Here is a 24,347-nt window from a genome sequence, read left to right on the forward strand (position 1 = left end):
TCGAAACTTCTAAAGGCACACTATTGCATTTTTAAGTGTTTCAAATACAAAAACAACCCTTCAAAACCCAACTCATGATATTTTATAAAATAATCATGTCACAAGAAAACGTTTGTCTCTGAGAATAGTTGAAAGAGTGAATGGAAATGATAGTTTAATATTGTTTGATATGCCTCTGGTTGTGTTGCCTTTTAAAGGGAACATTGTTGACCAAACCTTGATGCAAACGTTGGACAATTCAAACGACTGCTTCGTTTCGAGTGAGTGCAAGCGTTAGTTTGATATTATTCTCTTGCAACAGCGGGCGTACATACTTTAAGCACGCATACGACTAGAGGTCTGCATTACAATCATGGCAATGGTTCGCATATTCAGCCAAAAATAACAATAGCGCTGAAAGAAAATATATGGATTTGTGATGACAAAGACAGTTCAACACTGCTGAAACAGAGCAGTACATCCGCTTTTAGAAATCCTCTTTTTGTTGTTGTTTTGTTTCATATCTTCATCCCTCCGGAATATTTGCGTATTCTGTAATTAAAAAAAAATCTGATAAATACTTCAGGATTTATCCATCATATAGATCATCCATCCCATATGATTGTCATTGTAAAATACAGTTAAAAGTGAAACAACAAGATGTGAAGAATGTAGTGCTACTTTTCGGTCAAACAATCATCACGCTTATATCGTGTCTGCATGAAGACTTACCAGTTTATCACCTTGTAGCCAAAGACCTGGACCTCACAAAACTGCAGAACATCTCTGTTGCTTTTGGTTTTCGTTCCACGAATTCTTAGATAGCGGCCTGCTACAAAGGACTTGCACTGCATAACAACAGTTTGGCCAGGCTGTGTGACGGCACCGTTGTACATGTAACACAACTGGGAAATGGCACTGAGGTTATACACAGGGTTGTCTTGGTACACGTCCAGAGCAAAGTCGTGAAGACGCTCAGCTGAAACACCAGTATGATAGCATATGTATGCACTGTAACCGAAAGGTGATTACAAATGTTTGTGCTAACAGTACTATTTACAGACCAGGTCAAATGTAATATCTGTATCAGAGAGTGTTTATAACTGTTTATTCTGCTGACAATGAATATTATAAATGATGTATTTAGTAACAGTAAAAAGTGAAATCGTCATAGATAGTCAAGTTAGAAGATCAAACAAGACCTTCAGAGTGAGTGAATTAAAATGTACCGTCACATCGGCAATATTTTAGCCATGTTGTGACGAGGACAATTGGTAAAAAATAGTAATTAATGGTGAAATATATTAAATCAAAACAAAAGAAAAACAAAAAGGCAAAACAAGAAAAAACGTCTACGAAGGTAGGACAGTAGAATAACTAGCGTACCAGAGAGACGAATTCAAAACTAGTAAAAGCTAAATCTAAAACAGTTTCAGTATAAATGACAGTACAACACAAAAACAGATTACAGGTTGCCAACAACTGAAGGCAGATTACCATGCCACGGGCCGTGGGTACATTTGCTGTCTGCATGGACCCCAGCTGGATTTACACCATCCTATCAGCTATTAGCAATTTTTTGCATTCTAGCATATAAAGATCATATATACTCAGATTACCAATAATAGTACATTTATAATAACACTGAATGCAGAACGAAGTCGTGGAATAGTATTGAGTAAACGGCGTTGTAATATTTTGAATAACAAGAATTAAGAGTGATTGTTGTTTCATGCTGCACTCTGCAATATTTCAGGTACAGTATATGGCAGCAGTCTGAAAATAATCGAGTCTGGCAAGCCAATTCAGTGACTGCAATCAGGAGCATCGCTTCTTTGCAGGTAGGATACGATATCAAGCACGTCTTCGAGCCTGATCCCCCGATTCCCGTGAGTCGCCTGTTATGACAGACAGTCCAGTGATCAATAGTATGACCATCGATCTGTGCAATAGGTAACCGATGACATGTTACAACCAAATTAGCCAGCCTGCCCACCCGATCCAGTTAATTGTTATTTATGACAAGCACTGAAGTTACTTTGGTTATTGAAGGCCAATATTCTATCCCGGATCTTCACAGGTATTCAACAATAAAGATGTAAGTGGATGTAACGGTCTCATTGAACAAGACAGAAGAAAATTAGAAGTATCATCAATGTTAAGATATACCTGAAGTGTAATCTAGAGTACAATGAGAAGGAAATGCTCACTACAACAGTCTTGTCTGCTCGTGACGCGAACTTCTACGATGACATATGTGTCCAGCAGGTCCACCTGCCACCATGGAGTGAAATCATTGAAGTCGACATGAAAACAGGATTTAGAAGACCAATTTGCTGACATATCCCCGTCCACTGCAACACCTGGCGACTTCTTCAAGAATGCAATAGAACTTGCTTTCGTTGGCTTACTCATGGCAATATTAGGGAGAAATTCAGCTGAAATCAATAAATTTCAGGTATGGACAATGTTTTTACTGGAAATTGAGACATGCATTCTTCAATCAAAATACATGCCGGATTTGTCTTTGTGGAGAAGCGTTATCTTGAGTATTGTACTATTGGGCGTGCGATATTTTGATACCAAATAAACGTCTTGTACTTGTTCTTGTTCTGTGTGTGGACGTGCCACTGGTAGGACAGAAACTGTTCCCTTTGTCGCGAACACCTCGTTTCATCATCACTGATTACTGGTGACCAATTCATTTATTTTCCCATCGCCTTTACATTTAGTTTCGTACCAACTTCACCTGTTCGGAAGATAACTGAGGCTGATTATTCTCTAGCATTGACGACGTGCTATGTATGAGTATAGATATACACGTAGTTTGATTAGACATGACATGACGCTTTCAGAAACCTTTTTCCATTTGTATGCTAACCGTAAAGTAAGTGCATCCAAAAATATCACATCAGTCTTATCTCATTCGAAATAAGTATGATTCATGCTTTGATCTAAAAGCTTGCATAAACACATCTGTTCTCTTGCATATGTAAAGCACGTGCTTCACACACTATTTCAAAAGCAGTGATTCGCATGTTCAAGTGCAACAAAGTACATTCGGTTATAAATTGCATATTTACAGTAAGTGGATATTATTTCTCTGAATTGATTGAAGCTACAGGCGATTGGCATGTGTGACAAGGCAAGGATATCCTGTGGCGACATCGGTGACAATTTGAATATTCACAAGGTTAGCTGACTGAGACGAAGCTTGACCAGTGACAGTGACGGTCGTGTCCTAATTCGTCAGGCAACCCTATGACCCATTCCCGCGATAAAGAGTGGAATTCCCAACCTGTATCATCAGGGACAATCTTCGAGTTTTTGGTCTGAGAATAGAACGTCTGGAGTGGAGCAGGCTTCTAGAAAACCTTAACTCGAGGTCACTGCACGGGGATGCCTGGTCTGATGAAAGTCTCTGTTTCTTCGGGTTACCGACAGCCGTTTTCACGTAACCAGGCATTTCAGAAGGGGATGATCCAAGCGGCTGAACCCTGTGGTGGTAGCTCAGTGATGGTGTGGGGTTAGAAGGACTTTACATTGGATCGCATGATACTAACATTGATCAACGTTTTCAACAGGAAGTACTAAATGACACCGTCATGCCACAGTTCAATAACCAGTCGTCCTATGTTTATGTAGATCTCACTGTTATCGCACTATCACTGCCCAATGGCAGAACAGCCCATGCAGTGATAGAAATAGATTCAAACTGTAAAACTGTGACTGACTCCTCAGATATGTTAATGGTCCGACCGATTTATGATAATAAAAAACACAAGTCAATTGTTTCAGACAATAGTCGAAGACAAAACACTGACCCTCTGACATTGATGGGACAGACTCAAGAATACCCATACATTTTCAAACAAGAAGAGAAAGGCATCAATACACACCACAAAAGCAAAATACTCTTCATGAATATGTCCATAAGTTCTGTTTATGTCAAATATTTTGGCGTGTGTATGGCAAAGTGGAAGGAGAGTATTTGAGCACTAAATGGTTTTTAAGTTCTGCTCCAGAAAGGAACACTACCACCAAATTCAGCTGAAGCCAAACCATGGAATCGAAAATATATTTTCATCCGAATTCTAAAATTTGCAAAAGGTACCAGTTCACCGCTAGATATGCGTGTGTACAGAGTATGGTGAAGAAACGGTGAATGGTTTACATGGTTGCAGACTAGAACACTACCACCAATTTGCGTCAAAGTCAAACTTTTGCCATGAAAACGCCCAAAGTATCTAATTCAGAATTCCAAAACTACCCAAAAGCACCATTACACCACCAGACCTATCTATGTGCCATATTTGGTGAAGAAAAATTGAACGGTTTTAAACATATACTGCGGAAAAGACAAACATGCACAGATGGAATCCATTTTAGTACCCCAGCAAAACGCGTTCCGAGGCACAATTATCTTCTTATTAAAGTATTTTAAGGACTTCAGTCATCATCACTGGAAGATTATTCCACATAATTATTGTCTGCATCTGTGATGCTGTCATCACTATCATAGCAGCTGTCACAGCTGTTTGGGCCTTCCCATCCTCTGCCTCATATAGATGTATCTGTCGGCTCATCATCTCTGACATCATCAGATTTGTGGGGCTGGAGAACCCTCCTTAACCGTCTCTGTGATGCTTTCAACCAATGGTGAATCACACGGTTCATACTCTTGAATTTCAGAACTGACCATTGATGTTAATGATATTTAAATATTTATTTAGTCTATTTGTTTATGTTTTTGAGGACGATGTCGTTCAAATTAGCAAATCAGAAGGAATCAGTAAACATAAACGGCTCCTACATTGTCACTTGCCATGCGGGCCAGCTTCAGTAACTTTTGACAGGCCCGCGCAAAGGTCAATTTGCATTTTGCTAGCTGGCAGGTATGTCGAACACTGCCACCATGGTCCGCAAGTAGTCCCGAGATGACCCCATCGAAATCATTGTGTTATTTCGGACGCCAAATTGGATCAAATATCCTCTGTTCAAAATCTGAAGTAAACACTGTAATATGAATGATACTGCCAGTATAAGCAGACTGAGAAGGGGGGCTACTGCTGTCGCTATTTGCAGAGCGTACAATCACAACATTCATCATATGTGAACTGTGTGGCAATCAGATAATTTCGCAGTTGTGGTATTGTTCATATTCACGTTTTTGTCTTTTAATCTCAGACTGCATGTAGATCGTTACCAATTTTCAGTTTCAGTTTTGTTTTTATTTTAATCAGAGTACATGCTACAATAACTATTTTAATATTCGGGATTTAGCATGCAAAGTATCTGTAACAGCAAGTAGTGTTTTCGTTATCATATAAAGTGCTCGTGCTGCTTGCTTAACATGTTCTTGTGTGAAAAACGTATGTTTCTATCTAGTTGCTCATAATTCATTTTTGTCTTGAAATTACCTTAGTTAATGCCATAAATCAAATATACTCCTGAAATGGTTTTAACAATGAAGGCAAAATGTAAACAATGACATTCATAAGATATTGGAGATGTATATTGATGTTTGAACATTTGAGCTGGTTTCCTTCCATATTCTAGTAAAGACACCATTGAAATATGAACACTGATTTATATCTTTACCCTTTTGATTTCAATAAGTACTTGTGTAGGTATTCTTTTTTTACTACTTAGCTAAGGTTGAGGGTCATTAATGACTAGAAAGCTGTATTAGATGAGTGTTTCCCATAAATTAAACAAACGTGTCACTGAATAATTCTCAGAAACGTCTGGGAAGGCTGTCGTTGACGTGTTCCTTTCACATTTAAGGATGAGATGGCATTTTCCGTGAATAAGGAAACTTATGAATATCACATGCTCTGGGAAACAGAATGCTTTCTGCTATACGTCACTGAAGTACCATACAAACGGTCTCGAGTTCCTCTATGTCACTTGTTCTTTTTTAGTGAAACCGGTTAACGAATCACTGTCGAACCTATGTCGCTCAGATATTAGGCTGTACTTTCTTCGCTCACACTTACCATAAAGATGTCAAATTAGCAAAAATCGGAGCACAGTGTTATTGCATCAGTGCATGGTAAAATACTGTGAAATTGACTTATTTTATCGCATAGCACAATTTGGAACAACGTTTAGTAGTGCCTGTTCCTCAAAACGCCGAGGTAGTAGCACTTATATGTATACCAAAATTATAAGAAATTAAATATTCTACATTTCTGTCATATTCAGGACGTTCTCGCATAACGTTCACTTTTCATACCTTAAGAAAAAAACAAACTCGGCATCCACGGATTAACATTGTTTATCTATGAAGTTGTGTTCTTGTAAAGTATCGTTTTTCTTTGTCCGAATTTTGAACTTCTTAAAATTTGATATTTTAAATACTTTCCTTTCGCAGACACATCCAGATGTTCATTCACTGGGATACATTAGATTTCAGGACGTCATTACATATATACTGTGATGTCTATAAAAAAAAATGAAATTGTTTACAGCCCGTGTTGTAAATTGTAAATAGAGATATTGTGACTGACGTTGAAATAGTTCACACTAAAACTTGTTTTTAGGTGTAACTGTGTGTGGTTATAGATTTGTGTATATGTTTCAACTTGGAAAACATGTGACGTCAAATTTTAACTCACTCTCTCATGTCAATACATTCAAAGGCAATCCGTCATTATTATACGGTACGTACCACAGTGTACGATGCCATTTCTCTTCATATTGCATCTCTGTGTATAGCTGCATGGGTTCCCGTGACAAGGACCAAGTGTTGCCTGTGACTTTTCGCAAAATAAAAAATATAATAAAGCTGTCAAAATATTAACATGAAGTTTTGAATTGTTCTATTTTGGAGTGAAACATTAGCTCTATCAGTGATATTAATATGCATGAGCCTCATTAGGCGAAGATTCAGTCATGTCTGACATGAGTCTCGTTGTCACCTTGGTATGGTTAATGTATCTCTATTCCTCCTATAGTCACTCGAATTCTATAACGTAACACTGAATTGTATATGCCAGATGGTTACCCTTGAAACCACAATGAACCCATTTTGCAAACATTCTTACAATAATCGAATCAGGATAAACATCTGTTGACACAGAACAAAATATATTTCTGCGGCAAAACAAATGTGTCATAATATATGCCTTTGCAGTTTGCTCCCTTCTGTGTGTCAAGCTAGGACTCGCTGGCCAGTCCTAAGTTGTCCCACCCTGAATTTAATGAAAAATCATTCAGATCAATGTGCAATGGTCTGTGTAATGAATTATTTAATACTGATCAAAATGGCAGCTTTTGTATGTGGACCCGAATAGATATGCAACAATATATTCACAGTATTTAAAGACAAAACATGATAAGGCAAACGCCGACAACTCGGCATTTATACCTCGTTACTATACACCATTTAACATTTCAGCTTATATGTGAATAATGTAATGAAGCAAAAGTATTTTAACCGTAACAGTACCTTGTTCCAACTATTAATTGAACTGTAAATGAAATCCAGATCGTTCCCTCCTCCTTCCAAATATTGAACGTTATCTAAACCATTCAAATGACACACTCTCAAGTCTAACTGCAAATTGAATGATTTGCATATTCCATAGGAAACACACTCAGCCGCACAGGAGAACAGAGAGGATTTCTCAATGATCTTAAAGGTTGATCCAGCGAGGTGTTTTCCATAATGAAGATCAGGCATACATGCGTTTGTTAACTGCACCAAACTCAGGAGTATATGAAAGCATATGTATATGATTCCCACGAACAAAAATCGCGACCGCTGACATGTTAAGTCCATCATGTTTTCACAAAGGGACCAGTTGTCGTTAATGACAATGTCTGCATACCACTTGCTGGCCAATCTGTCTGCCAGTCTTGATGTAGCAGAACAACAAATAATTGATCACATTGACTGATATGCTGAGTGGTCCTAAGCACTAAGAAGGGCATTCACGACAAGGTGCCTGTCAGATCTCTTTCCCTCTACCACTGGTTTTGGTTAGTCACTTGCATCTTGTTTGTCCAGGATGAACTGTATTTCAGTATTATCCAATCGTTAAGGGTAATGCAGTGTTTCAATCCGTATGACTGACGTTCCACTTGTATCTCTTCTTAAATACCCGTGGGTGAGAAACCCATGGGAGAATACTGGTGTATGAAATCGATTTCCTATTCCGTGATCAGATAGTGGCAGCTAACTTTCTTAAACTTATCCTCGGAACACTGTAACATCAGCAATATCCCTGCGCTCAGATATAACAAGAATGCTCTGATTAAGAAGAAGAAATATCACCTGTGTCTGTTACAACATCGTCGCGTTGAAACGTTTAATAAAATTTTCTTTAATCACGTGTAGTATTCGTCATTAGTCGACACGTGGCAGAACCGTTTTTGTGGAGAGTCAACTTTGGGATGAATAGTGACTAGGCAGCCGAAAGGACTCGTGTTTTGTATTTTTATGTCATTACAATGAGAAAATATGAAATTGCAATCTTTCCCATCGTAAGTGATGCATTGTTATGGTGTTTGAGAAACATAACCGAACTCGTGTCTGTCGGATGCCATTTCACTCATTTCGAAATTATCGCTTTTAAACAACTCCTTGAGAGATAAATGGGATCTGTCAGACACTCGTGTAGTAACTGCTGTGTACCTGACGGAATACTATTTCATTAAATGGAACAGTTTGATACGAATCGACCAGTATATACTGCGGATATGAATTTGCGATTATGGTTTTAGGTCGCTGTGAGCAATGGGGGCACCGTAAATGGGCTTCATAACTATAGGCCTCTTTTATCAGTTACTGCCTGTGCAATGACGGAGACTGAACACTGAAGCATGGCCCCTTGTAGTGGTTGGACACGTTGGCCATCACTGCAGCTGTCAATAATGTCTACAGTATGTTTCTAAACCATTGCTCAGCACAAACACTTTCGAGTTAAGCGCTGGAACAATGCTGAAGCCAATATAATGGGGATAGAATAGTTTCTACTCGTACATTTACACACTTATTATCATTATAATGTGAACGTGCTCTCACGTCCACAAAACTGGAATGAGTTGCCAGAAGTAGACTCTACAGTCATCGATACATGACATAGCATTGCCTTAAGTGCTTAAATCGATTTGCGGTAATATATGTTAATTCGGATACCATCACACCAATAAACGGCAAAAAAGCGGAAGAATCCATAAATCGACATGACACATTACAATGATCGAAGAACGCTGGTAGAATCCAAAGAAAATCCTTAAGAAAATACCTACACTCATAGAATTCTCTACTGCCCACCTTGAAACAGTGTATCTTCATTAATGCAATTGGTTCAGTGGTTTCACATGCTTGCCATCGATATTATAGAGCAAAGAGAATAGATGAGTGAGAGAGAGAGGAAGAGACAGAGTACTTGTGTGTAGTTGGAAGAAAGTAATTGTGTTCCATAAATTTGCATCTTCCGCCTTTGCAAGACATTATTGTGGGTAATGGATAAATAGCAAAAAAGACATCAACAAAGCATTAGGGGCTAAAATAGTGGAGTTCGAGTCAAAAACAATGTCATGATATGTTTTTACCAACGTTTGTGTTCATGCAAAAGGCTGAAAGTGTGGTTTACATATCTAAAACATCGAAAACAATTTAATCTTCAAATTTTACAGTTCATATCAAACATTTTCTCACCTCATCTGGAGGACAATATTACTGAAATCCATTACAAACGCATCATTGTGTTACCATTGATCATGGGATATGCATGACGAATTCTGAACTCAAAAGACAGAAAGTAATCTGACTACGAAAGATAATCATGATGCACACCGTGGCACACGTGCAATCCTGTGTGATCACGTGATCCATCCTTTGTTACAAAAATCACTCTTTTACCAAATCGTGACTGTTCCATGACACATTGGCTGATCGTGCAACCGTGTAAACTGCATTTAATGTATGACTTTATAAAATGTCTCGTTCATCAGCTACTGAGACATATGGAAAATCGTCACGCCATCACAGCACCTACTTCAAACTGGCTGGACAAGTGATCGAACGTACCAACCAAGGTTTATTCTCTTTCATCATAAAACATATGCCATTTTATCTGCTAAAAGAACCGCAAGTATCAATTTCCATGAATTCGTCAAATTTCACAAAAACGTTGTTTTTACGAAATTGATGTAACGGAAAATTATATTTATTCATTGTCACAGATGCTTCCCAATAACAAACTATTGCTGACGGGGTATGATTCGTCCAATCTGGGCAGTGAATTTGATCTGGACCTAACGTTAGAAAATGTTAATTCAACGCTCTTGTGATATTGACTTTCAAGGTATACAGGCCAATTCTTACCATTCTCTTGCTGATACTAAAATCACAAAGACTCCGACATATCATAACGTTCCTGTTGCAAAAGCCACAAAGACTCCACTCTGACAGTAACCAAGCTTCCTACCAGTGACAGCGTGTACCGTATATTTCGCCACTGGATCCTTAGAGGTGGGGGTGTTTCACCGCAGACATGAAGATGAAGGATGAGGTGTCAACATGGAGAACGTCATGCTGATTGTTCCATTCAGCACGTGAACAATGGTGGTGACCCCGTCAACGTCTTATTAAATCTATGAATTTCATGTCCATTTGTTACGATCTTGATTGACAGTTCCAATGTCAGTGGGAACAATTTCTTTTCATCATTTATCACCAAGTTAAACGTTCTATTTCAGTATATTTTTACCCACTTCCATCAACAAGGTATGTTGGTATGCAGTCATTCTTCCAAATTAACATTTTCTCGTACCATTTACAATATTTATGTCTATTTAGGTTTTTGCAATCGCTCCATATTTCTTTCTAAATGAGAACTAAAATCACAAGTGAGATCCTTTATAAATGATGATTTGACATATTGATATCAGTTGATTTAAAAGAAACGCAGTCAAGCAGGAAATGCTAGTCTGTGATAACTGTGGTAACACGGAATACAAAATAGAGGGTACTCTCAGCATATATTCATGAGGACAACATGTATGGCCAATTCGTCATAGTCCTCATCGGTCTATCACGAAATAGTAGCAGTAACTCAAGTAGTAATAAATGAGATATGATCAACAGTCCAACATGAACATCAAGAACTATGTCTGAAGTGTTTCAACTACTTACGTGGACCTACATAACCCGCTTGCCATGTGTCATGTACGAAAGTGGTCGAAAAAAGAAACTAGAAGGCACCTTAGTTTCTGTGACAAAAAACCAAGCATGGTTCACGGCTGAAGCTGATTTCGCTTCTACGTATTACAGTGACAAGCTAACCAGTAGATATCCATCAATTATTTTCCAACGGGCATGGCAGCATTATCAAACGAGGTCTTGTTTGACTTCGAAACTTCTAAAGGCACACTATTGCATTTTTATCTGTTTCAAATACAAAAACAACCCTTCAAAAACCCAACTCACAATATTTTTAAAAGTAATCATGTCACAAGAAAACGTTTGTCTCTGAGAATAGTTGAAAGAGTGAATGGAAATGATAGTTTAATATTGTTTGATATGCCTCTGGTTGTGTTGCCTTTTTAAGGGAACATTGTTGACCAACCCTTGACGCAAACGTTGGACAATTCAAACGACTGCTTCGTTTCGAGTGAGTGCAGACGTTAGTTTGACATTCTCTTGCTACAGGGAGCGTACATACTTTAAGCAAGTATACAACTAGAGGTCTGCATTACAATCATGGCAAGGGTTCGCATATTCAGCCAAAAATAACAATAGCGCTGAAAGAAAATATATGGAATTGTGACGACAAAGACAGTTCAACACTGCTGAAACAGAGCAGCACATCCGCTTTTAGAAATCCTCTTTTTGTTGTTGTTTTCTTTGATATCTTCATCCCTCCGGAATATTTGCGTATTCTGTAATTCAAAGCAAATCTGATAAATACTTCAGAATTTATCCATCATATAGTTCATCCATCCCATAGAACTGTCATTGTAAACTACATTTAAAAGTGCAACAACATGATGTGAAGAATGTACCGCTACTTTTCGGTCAAAGAATCACCACGCTAATATCGTGTCTGCATGAAAACTTACCACTTTATCACCTTGTAGCCAAAGACCTGGACCTCACAAAACTGCAGAACATCTCTTTTGTTTTTGGTTTTTGTTCCACGAATTCTGAGATAGCGGCCTGTTACAAAGGACTTGCACTGTATGACAACAGTTTTGCCAGGCTGTGTGACGGCACCGTTGTACATGTAACACAACTGGGAAATGGCACTGAGGTTATACACAGGGTTGTCTTGGTACACGTCCAGAGCAAAGTCGTGAAGACGCTCCGCTGAAACACCAGTATGATAGCATATGTATGCACTGTAACCGAAAGGTGATTACAAATATTTGTGCTAACAGTACTATTTACATACCAGGTCAAATGTAATGTCTGTATCATACAGTGTTTATAATTGTTTATTCTGCTGACAATGAATATTATAAATGATATATTTAGTAACAGTAACAGAGCGAGTGAATTAAAATGTACCGTCATATCGGCAATATTTAAGTCATGTTGTGACGAGGACAATTGGTAAAAAATAGTAATTAATGGTGAAATATATGAAAACAAAACAAAACAAAAGAAATACCAAAAGACAAAACGAGAACAAACGGCTACGAAGGTACGAAGGTCAGTAAAATAACTAGCGTATCACAGAGACGAATTCAAAACTAGTAAAAACTAAATCTAAAACAGTTTCAGTATAAATGACAGTACAACACAAAAACAGATTACAGGTTGCCAACAACTGAAGGCAGATTACCATGCTGTCTGCATGGACCCCAGCTGGATTTACACCATCCCTTCAGCTATTAGCAATTTTATGCATTCTAGCCACAAATATTAAGATCAAATATACTCAGATTAACAATGATAATTAATTTATAATTACATTGAATGCAGAACGACGTCGTGGAATAATATTGAGTAAACGGCGTTGTTAAATTTTGAATAATAAGAATTATGAGTGATTGTTATTTCATGCCACACTCAGCAATATTCCAGGTACAGTATATGGCAGCAGTCTGAAAATAATCGAGTCTGGACACGCCAATTCAGTGACTGCATTCATTCTTTGCAGTTAGGATACGATATCAAGCACGTCATCGAGCCTGATCCCCCGATTCCCGTTAGTCGCCTGTTATGACAGACAGTCCAGTGATCAATAGTATGACCATTGATCTGTGCAATAGGTAACCGATGACATGTGTCAACCAATTAGCCAGCCTGCCCACCCGATCCCATTAATCGTTTCTTATGACAAGCACTTGGGTTATTAAAGGCCAATATTCCAACCCGGATCTTCACTCGTATTCAACAATAAAGATGTAAGTGGATGTAACGGTCTCATTGAACAAGACAGAAGAAAATTAGAAGTATCGTCAATGTTAAGATATACCTGAAGTGTAATCTAGAGTACAATGAGAAGGAAATGCTCACTACAACAGTCTTGTCTGCTCGTGACGCGAACTTCTACGATGACATATGTGTCCAGCAGGTCCACCTGCCACCATGGAGTGAAATCATTGACGGCGACATGAAAACAGGATTTAGAAGACCAATTTGCTGACATATCCCCGTCCACTGCAACACCTGGCGACTTCTTCAAGAATGCAATAGAACTTGCTTTCGTTGGCTTACTCATGGCAATATTAGGCAGAAATTCAGCTGAAATCAATAAATGTCAGGTATGGACAATGTTTTTACTGGAAATTGTAATGCCATAACTGAGACATGCATTCCTCAATCAAAACTCATGCCACATTTGTCTTTGTGGACAAGCGTGATCTTGGTTATTTTACTATTGGGCGTGCGATATTTTGATACCAAATAAACGTCTTGTACTTGTTCTTGTTCTGTGTGTGGACGTGCCACTGGTAAGACAGAAACTGTTCCCCTTGTCGCGAACACCTCGTTTCATCATCACTGATTACTGGTGATCCATTCGTTATTTTTCCCATCGCCTTTGCATTTAGTTTCGTACCAACTTCACTTGTTCGGAAGATAACTGAGGCTGATTATTCTCTAGCATTGACGGTGTGTTATGTGTCAGTATAGATAAATTTTGATTAGACATGACATGATGCTTTCAGAAACCTTTTTTCCATGTGTATGCTAACCTTAAAGTGAGTGCATCGAAAAATATCACATCAGTCTTATCTCATTCGAAATATGATTCATGCTTTGATCTAAAAGTTTCATAAACACATCTGTTCTCTTGCATATATAAAACACGTGCTTCACACACTATTTCAAAAGCAGTGATTCGCATGTTCAAGTACATTCGGTTATAAATTGCATAATTACAGTATGGGGATATTATTTTTCTGAATTGGTTGAAGCTACAGGCTATTGGCATGTGTGACAAGGCAAGGATATCCTGTGGCGACATCGGTGCTAATTTGAATATTCACAAGGTTAGCTGACTGAGACGAAGCTTAACCAGTGACAGTGACGGTAGTGTCCTAATTCGTCTGGCAAAACTATGACCCTATGGCGATAAAGAGTGGAATTCCCAACCTGTATCATCAGGGACAATCTTCGAGTTTTTGGTCTGAGAATAGAACGTCTGGAGTGGAGCAGGCTTCTAGAAAACCTTAACTCGAGGTCATTGTACGGGGATGCTTGGTCTGATGAAAGTCGCTGTTTTTTCAGGTTACCGACAGCCGTTTTCACGTAACCAGGCATTTCAGAAGGGGATGATCCAAGTGGTTGAACCCTTTGGTGGTAGCTAAGTGATGGTGTGGGGTTAGAAGGACTTTGCATTGGATCACACGATAGTAACATTGATCAATGTTTTCAACAGGAAGCAGTAAATGACACCGTCATGCCACAGTTCAATATCCAGTCGTCCTATGTTCATCTAGACCTCACTGTTATCTATCTGTTATAGTGTCTTCTTCAGGACAGCCATGTCCAAATATTTCTACAGACCAAAAACTATGTACCTAGGCTATATGATATTTAGTTATTATTATTCAATCTGCAATCTTGATCTTTATCACTTCCGCAGAGTACATTGTTTTGTCAGCTACCTTGTTGCTCTTTGTCACTTCCATTAATTACTGTATATGACATTTATGGCCTTTATTGGTCATCCCCCTTGGCCCCTACAACACTTTTTTGAGGAATCAGCATTAGATACTATTACTGGTAATACATTATATAATGAACCAGTGCAAGTCACGATTCCTGATTTTCATCTTTATACAAATCAGTTTTCAAAAGTTTTTGCTAATGATCATAAGGATCACCATAGTCTTAAGCGTATGACTAAGAGTGTTAAAAAGAATGAAGTCATCTTTCCTCTGCCTCAGATAGATGTATCTACTCATCATCTCTGACATCATCAGATTTGGGGGGCTGGAGAACCCTCCTTAACCGTCTCTGTGATGCTTTCAACAAAAGGTGAATCACACGGTTCATACTCTTGAATTTCAGAACTGACCATTGATGTTACTGCTCACGATTTAAGTATTTATTTAGTAACAACCTGCATTTGACTATTTGTTTATGTTTTTGAGGACGATGTCGCTCAAATTAGCAAATCAGAAGGATTTAAGAAACATAAACGACTCCTCCATTGTCACTAGCCATGCGGCTCAGCTTCAGTAACTTTTGACAGGCCCGCGCAAAGGTCAATTTGCATTTTGCTAGCTGGCAGGTATGTCGAACACTGCCACCATGGCCCGCAAGTAGTCCCGAGATGACCCCATCGAAATCATTGTGTTATTTCGGACGCCAAATTGGATCAGATATCCTCTGTTCAAAATCTTAAGTAGACACTCTATTACGAATGATACTGCCAGTATAAGCAGACTGAGAAGGGAGGCTACTGCTGTAAATTAAACAAACGGGTCTCTGAATAATTCTCAGAAACGTCTGGAAAGGCTGTCGTTGACGTGTTCCTTTCACATTTAAGGATGAGATGGCATTGTCCGAGCATATTTGAATAATGTCAGTTCAGTGTGTCAAACAAAAATTATGAATATCACATGCTTTGGGAAAGAGAATGCTTTCTGCTATACGTCACTGAAGTGCCATACAAACGGTCTCGAGAGCCTCTATGTCACTTGTTCTTTTTCAGTGAAACCGGTTAACGAATCACTGTCGAACCTATGTCGCTCAGATATTAGGCTGTACTTTCTTCGCTCACACTTACCATAAAGATGTCAAATTAGCAAAAATCGGAGCACAGTGTTATTGCATCAGTGCATGGTAAAATACTGTGAAATTGACTTATTTTATCGCATAGCACAATTTGGAACAACGTTTAGTAGTGCCTGTTCCTCAAAACGCCGAGGTAGTAGCACTTATATGTATACCAAAATTATAAGAAATTAAATATTCTACATTTCTGTCATATTCAGGACCACGTTCTCGCATAATGTTCACTTTTCATACCTTACGGAAAAAACAAACTCGGCATCCACGGATTAACATTGTTTTGCACTTATCTATGAAGTTGTGTTCTTGTAAAATATCGTTTTTCTTTGTCCGAATTTTGAACTTCTTAGAGAATTTGATATTTTAAATACTTTCCTTTCGCAGACACATCCAGATGTTCATTCACCTGGATACATTGGATTTCAGGATGTCATTACATATATACTGTGATGTCTATTAAAAAAAATGAAATTGTTTACAGCCCGTGTTGTAAATTGTAAATAGAGATATTGTGACTGACGTTGAAATAGTTCACACTAAAATTTGTTCTTAGGTGTAACTGTGTGTGGTTATAGATTTGTGTATATGTGTCAACTTGGTCACGACGTTGTGTGTCTGAAACATGCGACGTCAAATTTTAACTCACTCTCTCATGTCAATACATTCAAAGAAAATCCGTCGTTATTATACAGTACGTACCACAGTGTACGATGCCATTTTTCTTCATATTGCATCTCTGTGTGTAGCTGCATGGGTTCTCGTGACAAGGACCAAGTGTTGCCTGTGACTTTTCACAAAATAAACAAATATAATAAAGCTGTCAAAATATTAACGTGAACTTTTGAATCGTTCTATTTTGGAGTGAAACATTAACTCTATCAGTGAGATTAATATGCATGAGCCTCAGTGGGCGAAGATTCAGTCATGTCTGACATGAGTCTCGTTGTCACCTTGGTATGGTTAATGTATCTCTATTCCTTCTTTAGTCACTCGAATTGTATAACGTAACACTGAATTGTATATGGCAGATGGTTACCCTTGAAACCACAATGAACCCATTTTGCAAACATTCTTACAATAATCGAATCAGGATAAACATCTGTTGACACAGAACAAAATACATTTCTGCGGCAAAACAAATGTGTCATAATATATGCCTTTGCAGTTTGCTCCCTTCTGTGTGTCAAGCTAGGACTCGCTGGCCAGTCCTAAGTTGTCCCACCCTGAATTTAATGAAAAATCATTCAGATCAATGTGCAATGGTCTGTGTAATGAATTATTTAATACTGATCAAAATGGCAGCTTTTGTATGTGGACCCGAATAGATATGCAACAATATATTCACAGAATTTAAAGACAAAACATGATAAGGCAAACGCCGACAACTCGGCATTTATACCTCCTTACTATACACCATTTGACATTTCAGCTTATATGTGAATAATGTAATGAAGCAAAAGTATTTTAACCGTAACAGTACCTTGTTCCAACTATTGATTGAACTGTAAATGAAATCCAGATCGTTCCCTCCTCCTTCCAAATATTCAACGTTATCTAAACCATTCAAATGACACACTCTCAAGTCTAACTGCAAATTGAATGATTTGCATATTCCATAGGAAACACACTCAGCCGCACAGGAGAACAGAGAGGATCTCTCTGTGATCTTAAAGGTTGATCCAGTGAGGCGTTTTCCATAATGAAGATCAGGCATACATGCGTTTGTTAACTGCACCATGCTCATGAGTACTTGACAGCAAATGTATGTGATTCCCACAAACACAAATCGCGATTGTTGACATGTTAAGTCCATCGTGTTTTAACAAAGGGACCAGTTGTCTCCACTGATAATGCCTGCGTCTCTCTTGTTGGTCTATCCGTCTGCCAGTGAGCATGCAATGGGAACAGAACGATGAAAAATTGATCACACTTAATAATATGCTGAGTGGATCTTAACATTAAAAAGGACATACGCGACAAGCTATTTGTCAGATTTCCCTCTACCACTGTTTTTGGTTATTCACTGGCATCTTGTTTGTCGAAGGTGATTTTACAAATCGGCATGTTTTTTATGAAAATTCACATTTCCATATTATCCAGTCGCTCTGGGTAACTCAGTGTTTTGGGCCATGGGATTTGTAATATGTTAGAATCCCGTGTTATATATTCTTAAACACATGGGTGAGAAGACCATTTGAGAAATATTGTATCAAACATCTATGTGAGACCGATTTACACGTTTGAATAGTTAGTTGTGTTTCAATCGAGTACAAATCTGTTTCTTGGTTCTTTATACAATAAGTATAAACTTATTGTAATCATGTATTTATGCATTAAAGCACGCTTAGAATATGCATTTAAGGATACATTTCCTTCTGGACAAACGGCTGCATTAGAACCAGGGTATACTACGAAACCTACGTATGTATCTATGAAAGAAGACATTTTTTCCTTCCATTTCGCTCTTAGCAAATTTAGATTCTGATCATGAATTCAAAATGAATTGAACAGTCATAGCTACCTGTGTGAACAAACTGTAATCATGTATTTATACACTATAGCACACTCAGTATATGCATTTAATGATACGTTTCCTTTTGGGATATAACCATGGTATACTGCATGTATGTATGAAAGAAATTCCTTTCATTCTCTTAGGTTTGCATCTTTGTTATAGACTTGTGTTTTTTCTGTATATGTTTTTAATAGACCAACGGCTATCGCGGAAAGATACATTGTACAATAATATTTTGGAGAGCGGATTGCCAACATTCTGCCCATGAAAAGATCCGATGTGACAAAAGACAAAGATACAACAACAAAAAATAATCAATCATTCATAATTTATGTTATAGCTTTGCTTTACCTGAATATATGATAAACAAAAGGCTAAACTGAAGGTTAATACATCAGCTTTAGTTTGTAAAAGTTTGTAAACTTCATCGTGTTTGGAATCTTATATACATCAAGAGGAAAACAGCGACGTCTAGATGTCAAATCCTTAGGAAAAAACCCAAAATTTATGGATGTCAACCTCTCACAAAACCATTAAGACAAACCGTGATAAGAAGATATTCATTCTCTATGTCATCATTGCTTAAAGGACATAATAGTTGTCGATCCTGCATTCCCCTGTCAGTCATAAGTGACTGAGGAGAAAATCGTAAGCGTGTCAAGGCTACCCTATAGTCTATAATATCAATTTGAGGTACATAATATTCCAAGGTAAGTGATGATTTGATCAACAAGCATATTTTTGTTTCACTAAGTGAACTTGATCATTTCTATACATTTGTGAGTGCATATCAATAACGCTTTGACAAAAGGCACTTATTATTCATATACGATGCAAGTCCATTTCTGTTGTGATCAAATGAAATCATATCCATTATGAAACAATACGTCTCCAGTGAGAGTAATTCATGTCGTATATATTGGATTGTGCCTAGCGTTGTCCACTAACCCTATACTTCATGCTTATGTATCAGTGTTCAGTTTTCGTCATAGGTGATACACACGTGGCAGGAACGTGGATCACCATGGGTATGAGTTGTGACTTGGCATTTATTTCACACAGACAACTGGTCAACCCAGGTCTGGAGATATATATTATGTATCCGTTGTTTAATGGATGGAATCTGCTCACTGTTCTAGCCATATTTCATCGGAACCATTTTGAAAATAGTTAATTTTAACGTCTGTGACCCAATTACGTTTTCTAGTTACGTTGTTTCTATCATTTCACCTTGATAATACCATTCCTCTTTTGCAGCAAGTTTACCTTAATTCTAAAATGCAATTATTATACTTTTATCTCTATTTCCAGTTACTTACCATTCCTTACAGTATGCCAGAGAAATGTATGATATCAGCGAATAATAGCTGTACTATATCTGGATGTAACTGAATACCATGTGAACAGATTTCATGAATCTGTATTGCTAGTTCATTGACAGAGAAAGAAAATAAAAATGGGCTCAAGATACAACATTGTCTTACTCCTATTTTTCTCTCAAAAGTTTCTGATATTGTTTTTCGCACACACATATTTACTTTGTCATAAATAGTTCTTAAAAGTTTACTAATTTTACTACTTAAAGAAATATTATTTAGGAGATTCCATAACATTTCTCTATCAACATAGCCTTTACAAAATCAACAAAGAGAATATAGAATTGGTGCCTTTCTTATTTCTGTATAAATGAAAGTAAAACAGACATGTTGTCCGTAGGAGTTATACTTTTCTAAAACCAGTTTGGAATTCTTTTATGTTATCAATGGAGTTTTCTCATAATGCTAAATATTTACTTAATTGGCAATTCAGTATTTTACTTCTGAAAAGTAACACCTCTATAATTTTCATTTTGATTTCTTATCACCATGCTTATGAATAGGTACAATGATACCAGTAGACCGTGAATATGGGAAAATCCCATTTTTCAGAATAAACAATAATTCAGGATATGGAAGCAGAATATCTGATGAGTGCAACAAATATCTGGAGATATTATCAACTATACCTGTTTATTTTTCTGCTTAAGTTGTCTAACACTATGCTACTCAAAAAAGAAACGCATTGCTGAAAACTGTTAATTTATACACTTAAGGTCCAGTAATACAGGGCAGTCATGAAGAAAGCTTGAATGAACATTGACGGTCCAATGCTGCAAGAAATTGTACGTCACAAATGACAAGTATTCCAAGGTCAAGGTCGCAGAGAAGTCAGTATCACCATTAGCATCAATGGTTGCTTGGCATCGGCGTCCCATAGACTGGGCCAGATTTCGGATGAAGTGCCTGGGAATGAGTTGGTACTCTTCCCTCACACGACGATCCAATTCGTCCCATAAATGTTCGGTAGGGTTAAGATCCGGCGATCGTGACAGCCGGTCAAGAACCGGAACGTTGTTATGAGAAAAGAATTCCCTGGTTATTCTTGCCGAGCGTTATCATGCTGAAAAACGGTAACGTCGAGCTGTCAAATTGACCTGGACATGAATGAGATCTGTTAAGATCCTCGCAAATGTCTTCTTGAACGAATGCCAGCATCACGTAAGCGATTCCTCACAGTCTGATCAGAAATTGCCTGATCAGAAATAGTCCTGGCACTACCGATGTTGTGGAGGATGTTGTGGTGAACCTGTTCCGCAAATGTCGGAGCCGAATAAGCCTGTCCTGAGCGGGCGTGCCCACACGTGGTCGACCCGACCTAGAGTTATAACAAGTTGACCCTTACTGCTGGTAGCGATGCCAAAGTCTTGCTATGGTGCTCTTCGACACAATCGCAGACTGAGGCTCCCCAGCCTCCAAATGACCAATCGCATTGTTGCGCTGAGTCTCAGTAAGAATGGGCATGACTTTAAAATGTTTGAAGACAGCGTTCACCATACTGATTACATAGACACTAATGATTCAAATTCGAAACGTTTCATGGAAATATACTACCTATGCATTTCTCTTTTTTGAGTTGTTTATTTAAGATTTCTTCTCTTCTTACTGGAACATCAAGAATGTCATTTGTCATCGAGTTATTTACATCACATCTTTGATAATTATTTTTAACGCACTGACTGGCAGTGTAAGTATTTATGACATCATTAATTTCAAATGAGGAAAACAATTCTTTATAATAAGAATGCCATCTCAATGATATTTGTTTGCATGGGTTTCCCATTCAATTTTTCGGAGAAGACCAAAACCTTTAGAATTGTTAACACTGTTTTCTAATTGTTGTTGCTTCGATTTCCAATTTTCAGTTCGTTTTTATTTACAAACTGCATTATACGTATTTATAATGCAACGGAAATCCCTTGACGCTCGAGCAACCTTAGATTTACGAAACCTACTTAAATATTTGCATTTTTCTTTTTCAGTTTATCACACTCTACATCATCTCAAGTTTTCCTGCTCCTTCTCTTACCACTTCGTTTTTGCATACATGAGGCAGCTTACAAAGTGCTTGTACAATAGAATCTATACTTCTATCAATGTTTGTAAACACGAAACCTGCTGACTGGCTTAGTAACTCTTGAATATGTACAAGAACATAATTTATCTAAAGAGCACAATCATTATCCCAAACGAATATTTACTACTGTGTGGAGCGCATATAACTTCACAGTATGGGGAAGATGGTCGGATTCTGTACTTGAGGGATTGTGAAATCTGTATGTTGAACTTATCATTTAATCTACTACACTTGTTCCCTTATGACCAATAAACATAGGGTCACCTGTTTCTGAATCGGATTCACATCGTCCTTTGATTATAAGCGTGTTGAGAACTGAGCACAGGTCTAACAAGCCGTTGCCATACGCATGTACAGTTTCGTCACAGTTTCTTGTGGTAATCCGAAACTGAGTGGTCTTGTCCTGCTTTATTTGATGATATGATCCTAAATTAAATCGGGCTATGCACCTGTACGAGCATTGAAATCCCCGCACAGAAGATGTACCTGACATATTGGATGAAATGTCTAACAAAACTATCTTGGAAAAAACTTATGCCGTTTTCGCAATACAGATCTGGTCTGTTGTAGGACGTTGGTACCTCTGTGTGGATATGTGTACAGGGAAACAGTAAATCCACATTAAGATTTAATAGCGTGGTATCGAAGCGAATAAATATTGTCTTTTCTGTTATTCTGTTAGTATATTCTTTTAGCTCTTTTCATGACAAATATTCCACTTGGAAGTCTCCCACTTCATGATATCTTCACTGCTTTTGTATTGTATATTTCACAGTATATTTCACAGTCTGGGAATGTATGTCCTTAGAGGTCCATGCGTCACATTAACCAATAACATCATATTTGTTATTATAAAAACACTGTCACTAAAACCGCTGTAAATACCAGCAATATGCCAAAAATAAAAAAGTCAACAACTTTGAGCCACTGTCAATGTCAATGTCAATATCTCTGTGCCTAGGCGTAAAATCACCGAGACCCTGGCAGGCTACCTCTCTGTTCTGTCCCATGTTATAGGGGTGACAGCTAGACCTGAGCACACTAACCGAACTGATAGTGATACAGATTAGATTCATAGTCACAAGATTTCTGGAATAAAACCTAACAACATTACACAGATTCATGACACTTTGCAAAAGATGTGTCACTCATGCTTCGAAGGATATTCTGGATAAGTAATTATTGCCATTACCTCCTCTGTCAACATCCATACTACACGGGTTAAACAGTGACTGCAAAGATAGAGACTGAACACGGAATTATTGCTGTTTAAAGTGCTTGTACAAGTTGTTAATCAGTGAGTATGGTTTCACGCCGCTTTTCGCAATATCAACCAAACACCAGGGTCGGGGACACCAGGAATGGGCTTCACACATTATACCCATGTGGAATTCGATCCCAGGTCTTCAGCAGGACGGACGGACGGACGGACGTTTTAACCACCAGACTACGTCAACGCCTGAGAATGATCGTAGGTGTCAATAATGTAATTATAACAAAAGGTTGTTTGTCAAGACTCCGTTCCTCATCTACACTAACGTGTGTGTGTGTGCGTGCGCGCGTGTGTGCTCGGAAGAAAGTAATTGTGTTCCATAAATTTGGTCCTCCGCCTTGCAAGATATTATTGTGGGATAATAGATCCAAGGCAAAAACAAAGCAAAGCGACACGCGCTACAAGAGTGGTGTTCGATTCAATAACAATGTCATGATATGTTTTACCAACATTTGTGTTCATACAGGAGACGTAGTAGTGAACATTCCAATGTATGGCAACTTGTTTCACACCGTCCCTGAAGCAGCATATCCACTTTGATTTAGTTTAATAGCTGTCAAAACTAAACAACTTAACCTTCAAATTTCATTTCATCTATGTTCTCTCCTTCCTCCTTGGAGGACAATGTTACTGAAATCCATTAGAAACGCATCAATCTAGTACCATTGATAATGGGATACGTAAGACGAATTCTGAACCCAAACTAGTACAAAGCAGAAATCTGATCACGTGATCCAAGCTTTGCTATAAATCATTTATTCCCCTAATAAGGTTCGGAAATCGTGACAGTGACATTGATTGATCATTCAACTATGTACTAAAAAGCATACTTAAATTTTGAATACATGTAAGTCTATTTTTTTTCTTTTTTCTTTTGTTTTGTATTTCCAGTACTAATAATGGTACATACCATTTCACATTTC

At 37.9% G+C, this 24,347-nt stretch overlaps 2 protein-coding genes across 2 annotated transcripts; both read right to left on the reverse strand.

Annotated features, from left to right (window-relative positions):
* Positions 1-707: 707 nt before the first annotated feature.
* Positions 708-7,768, reverse strand: LOC137291296 (uncharacterized). Its single transcript, XM_067822598.1, has 4 exons — positions 7,433-7,768; positions 6,653-6,734; positions 2,190-2,417; positions 708-958 (listed from the first exon to the last, which is right to left on the reverse strand). Exons 1-4 carry the CDS (start codon positions 7,766-7,768, stop codon positions 708-710), a joined length of 897 nt encoding a protein of 298 aa, XP_067678699.1.
* A 4,282-nt stretch (positions 7,769-12,050) lies between these two features.
* Positions 12,051-17,996, reverse strand: LOC137291297 (uncharacterized). Its single transcript, XM_067822599.1, has 4 exons — positions 17,664-17,996; positions 16,883-16,964; positions 13,457-13,684; positions 12,051-12,301 (listed from the first exon to the last, which is right to left on the reverse strand). The coding sequence occupies exons 1-4, from the start codon at positions 17,994-17,996 to the stop codon at positions 12,051-12,053; spliced, it is 894 nt and encodes a 297-aa protein (XP_067678700.1).
* Between the last annotated feature and the right edge of the window lie 6,351 nt (positions 17,997-24,347).

This window comes from Haliotis asinina, chromosome 7 (genome assembly GCF_037392515.1).
Source record: "Haliotis asinina isolate JCU_RB_2024 chromosome 7, JCU_Hal_asi_v2, whole genome shotgun sequence".
In the NCBI taxonomy this organism is placed as follows: Eukaryota; Metazoa; Mollusca; class Gastropoda; order Lepetellida; family Haliotidae; genus Haliotis; species Haliotis asinina.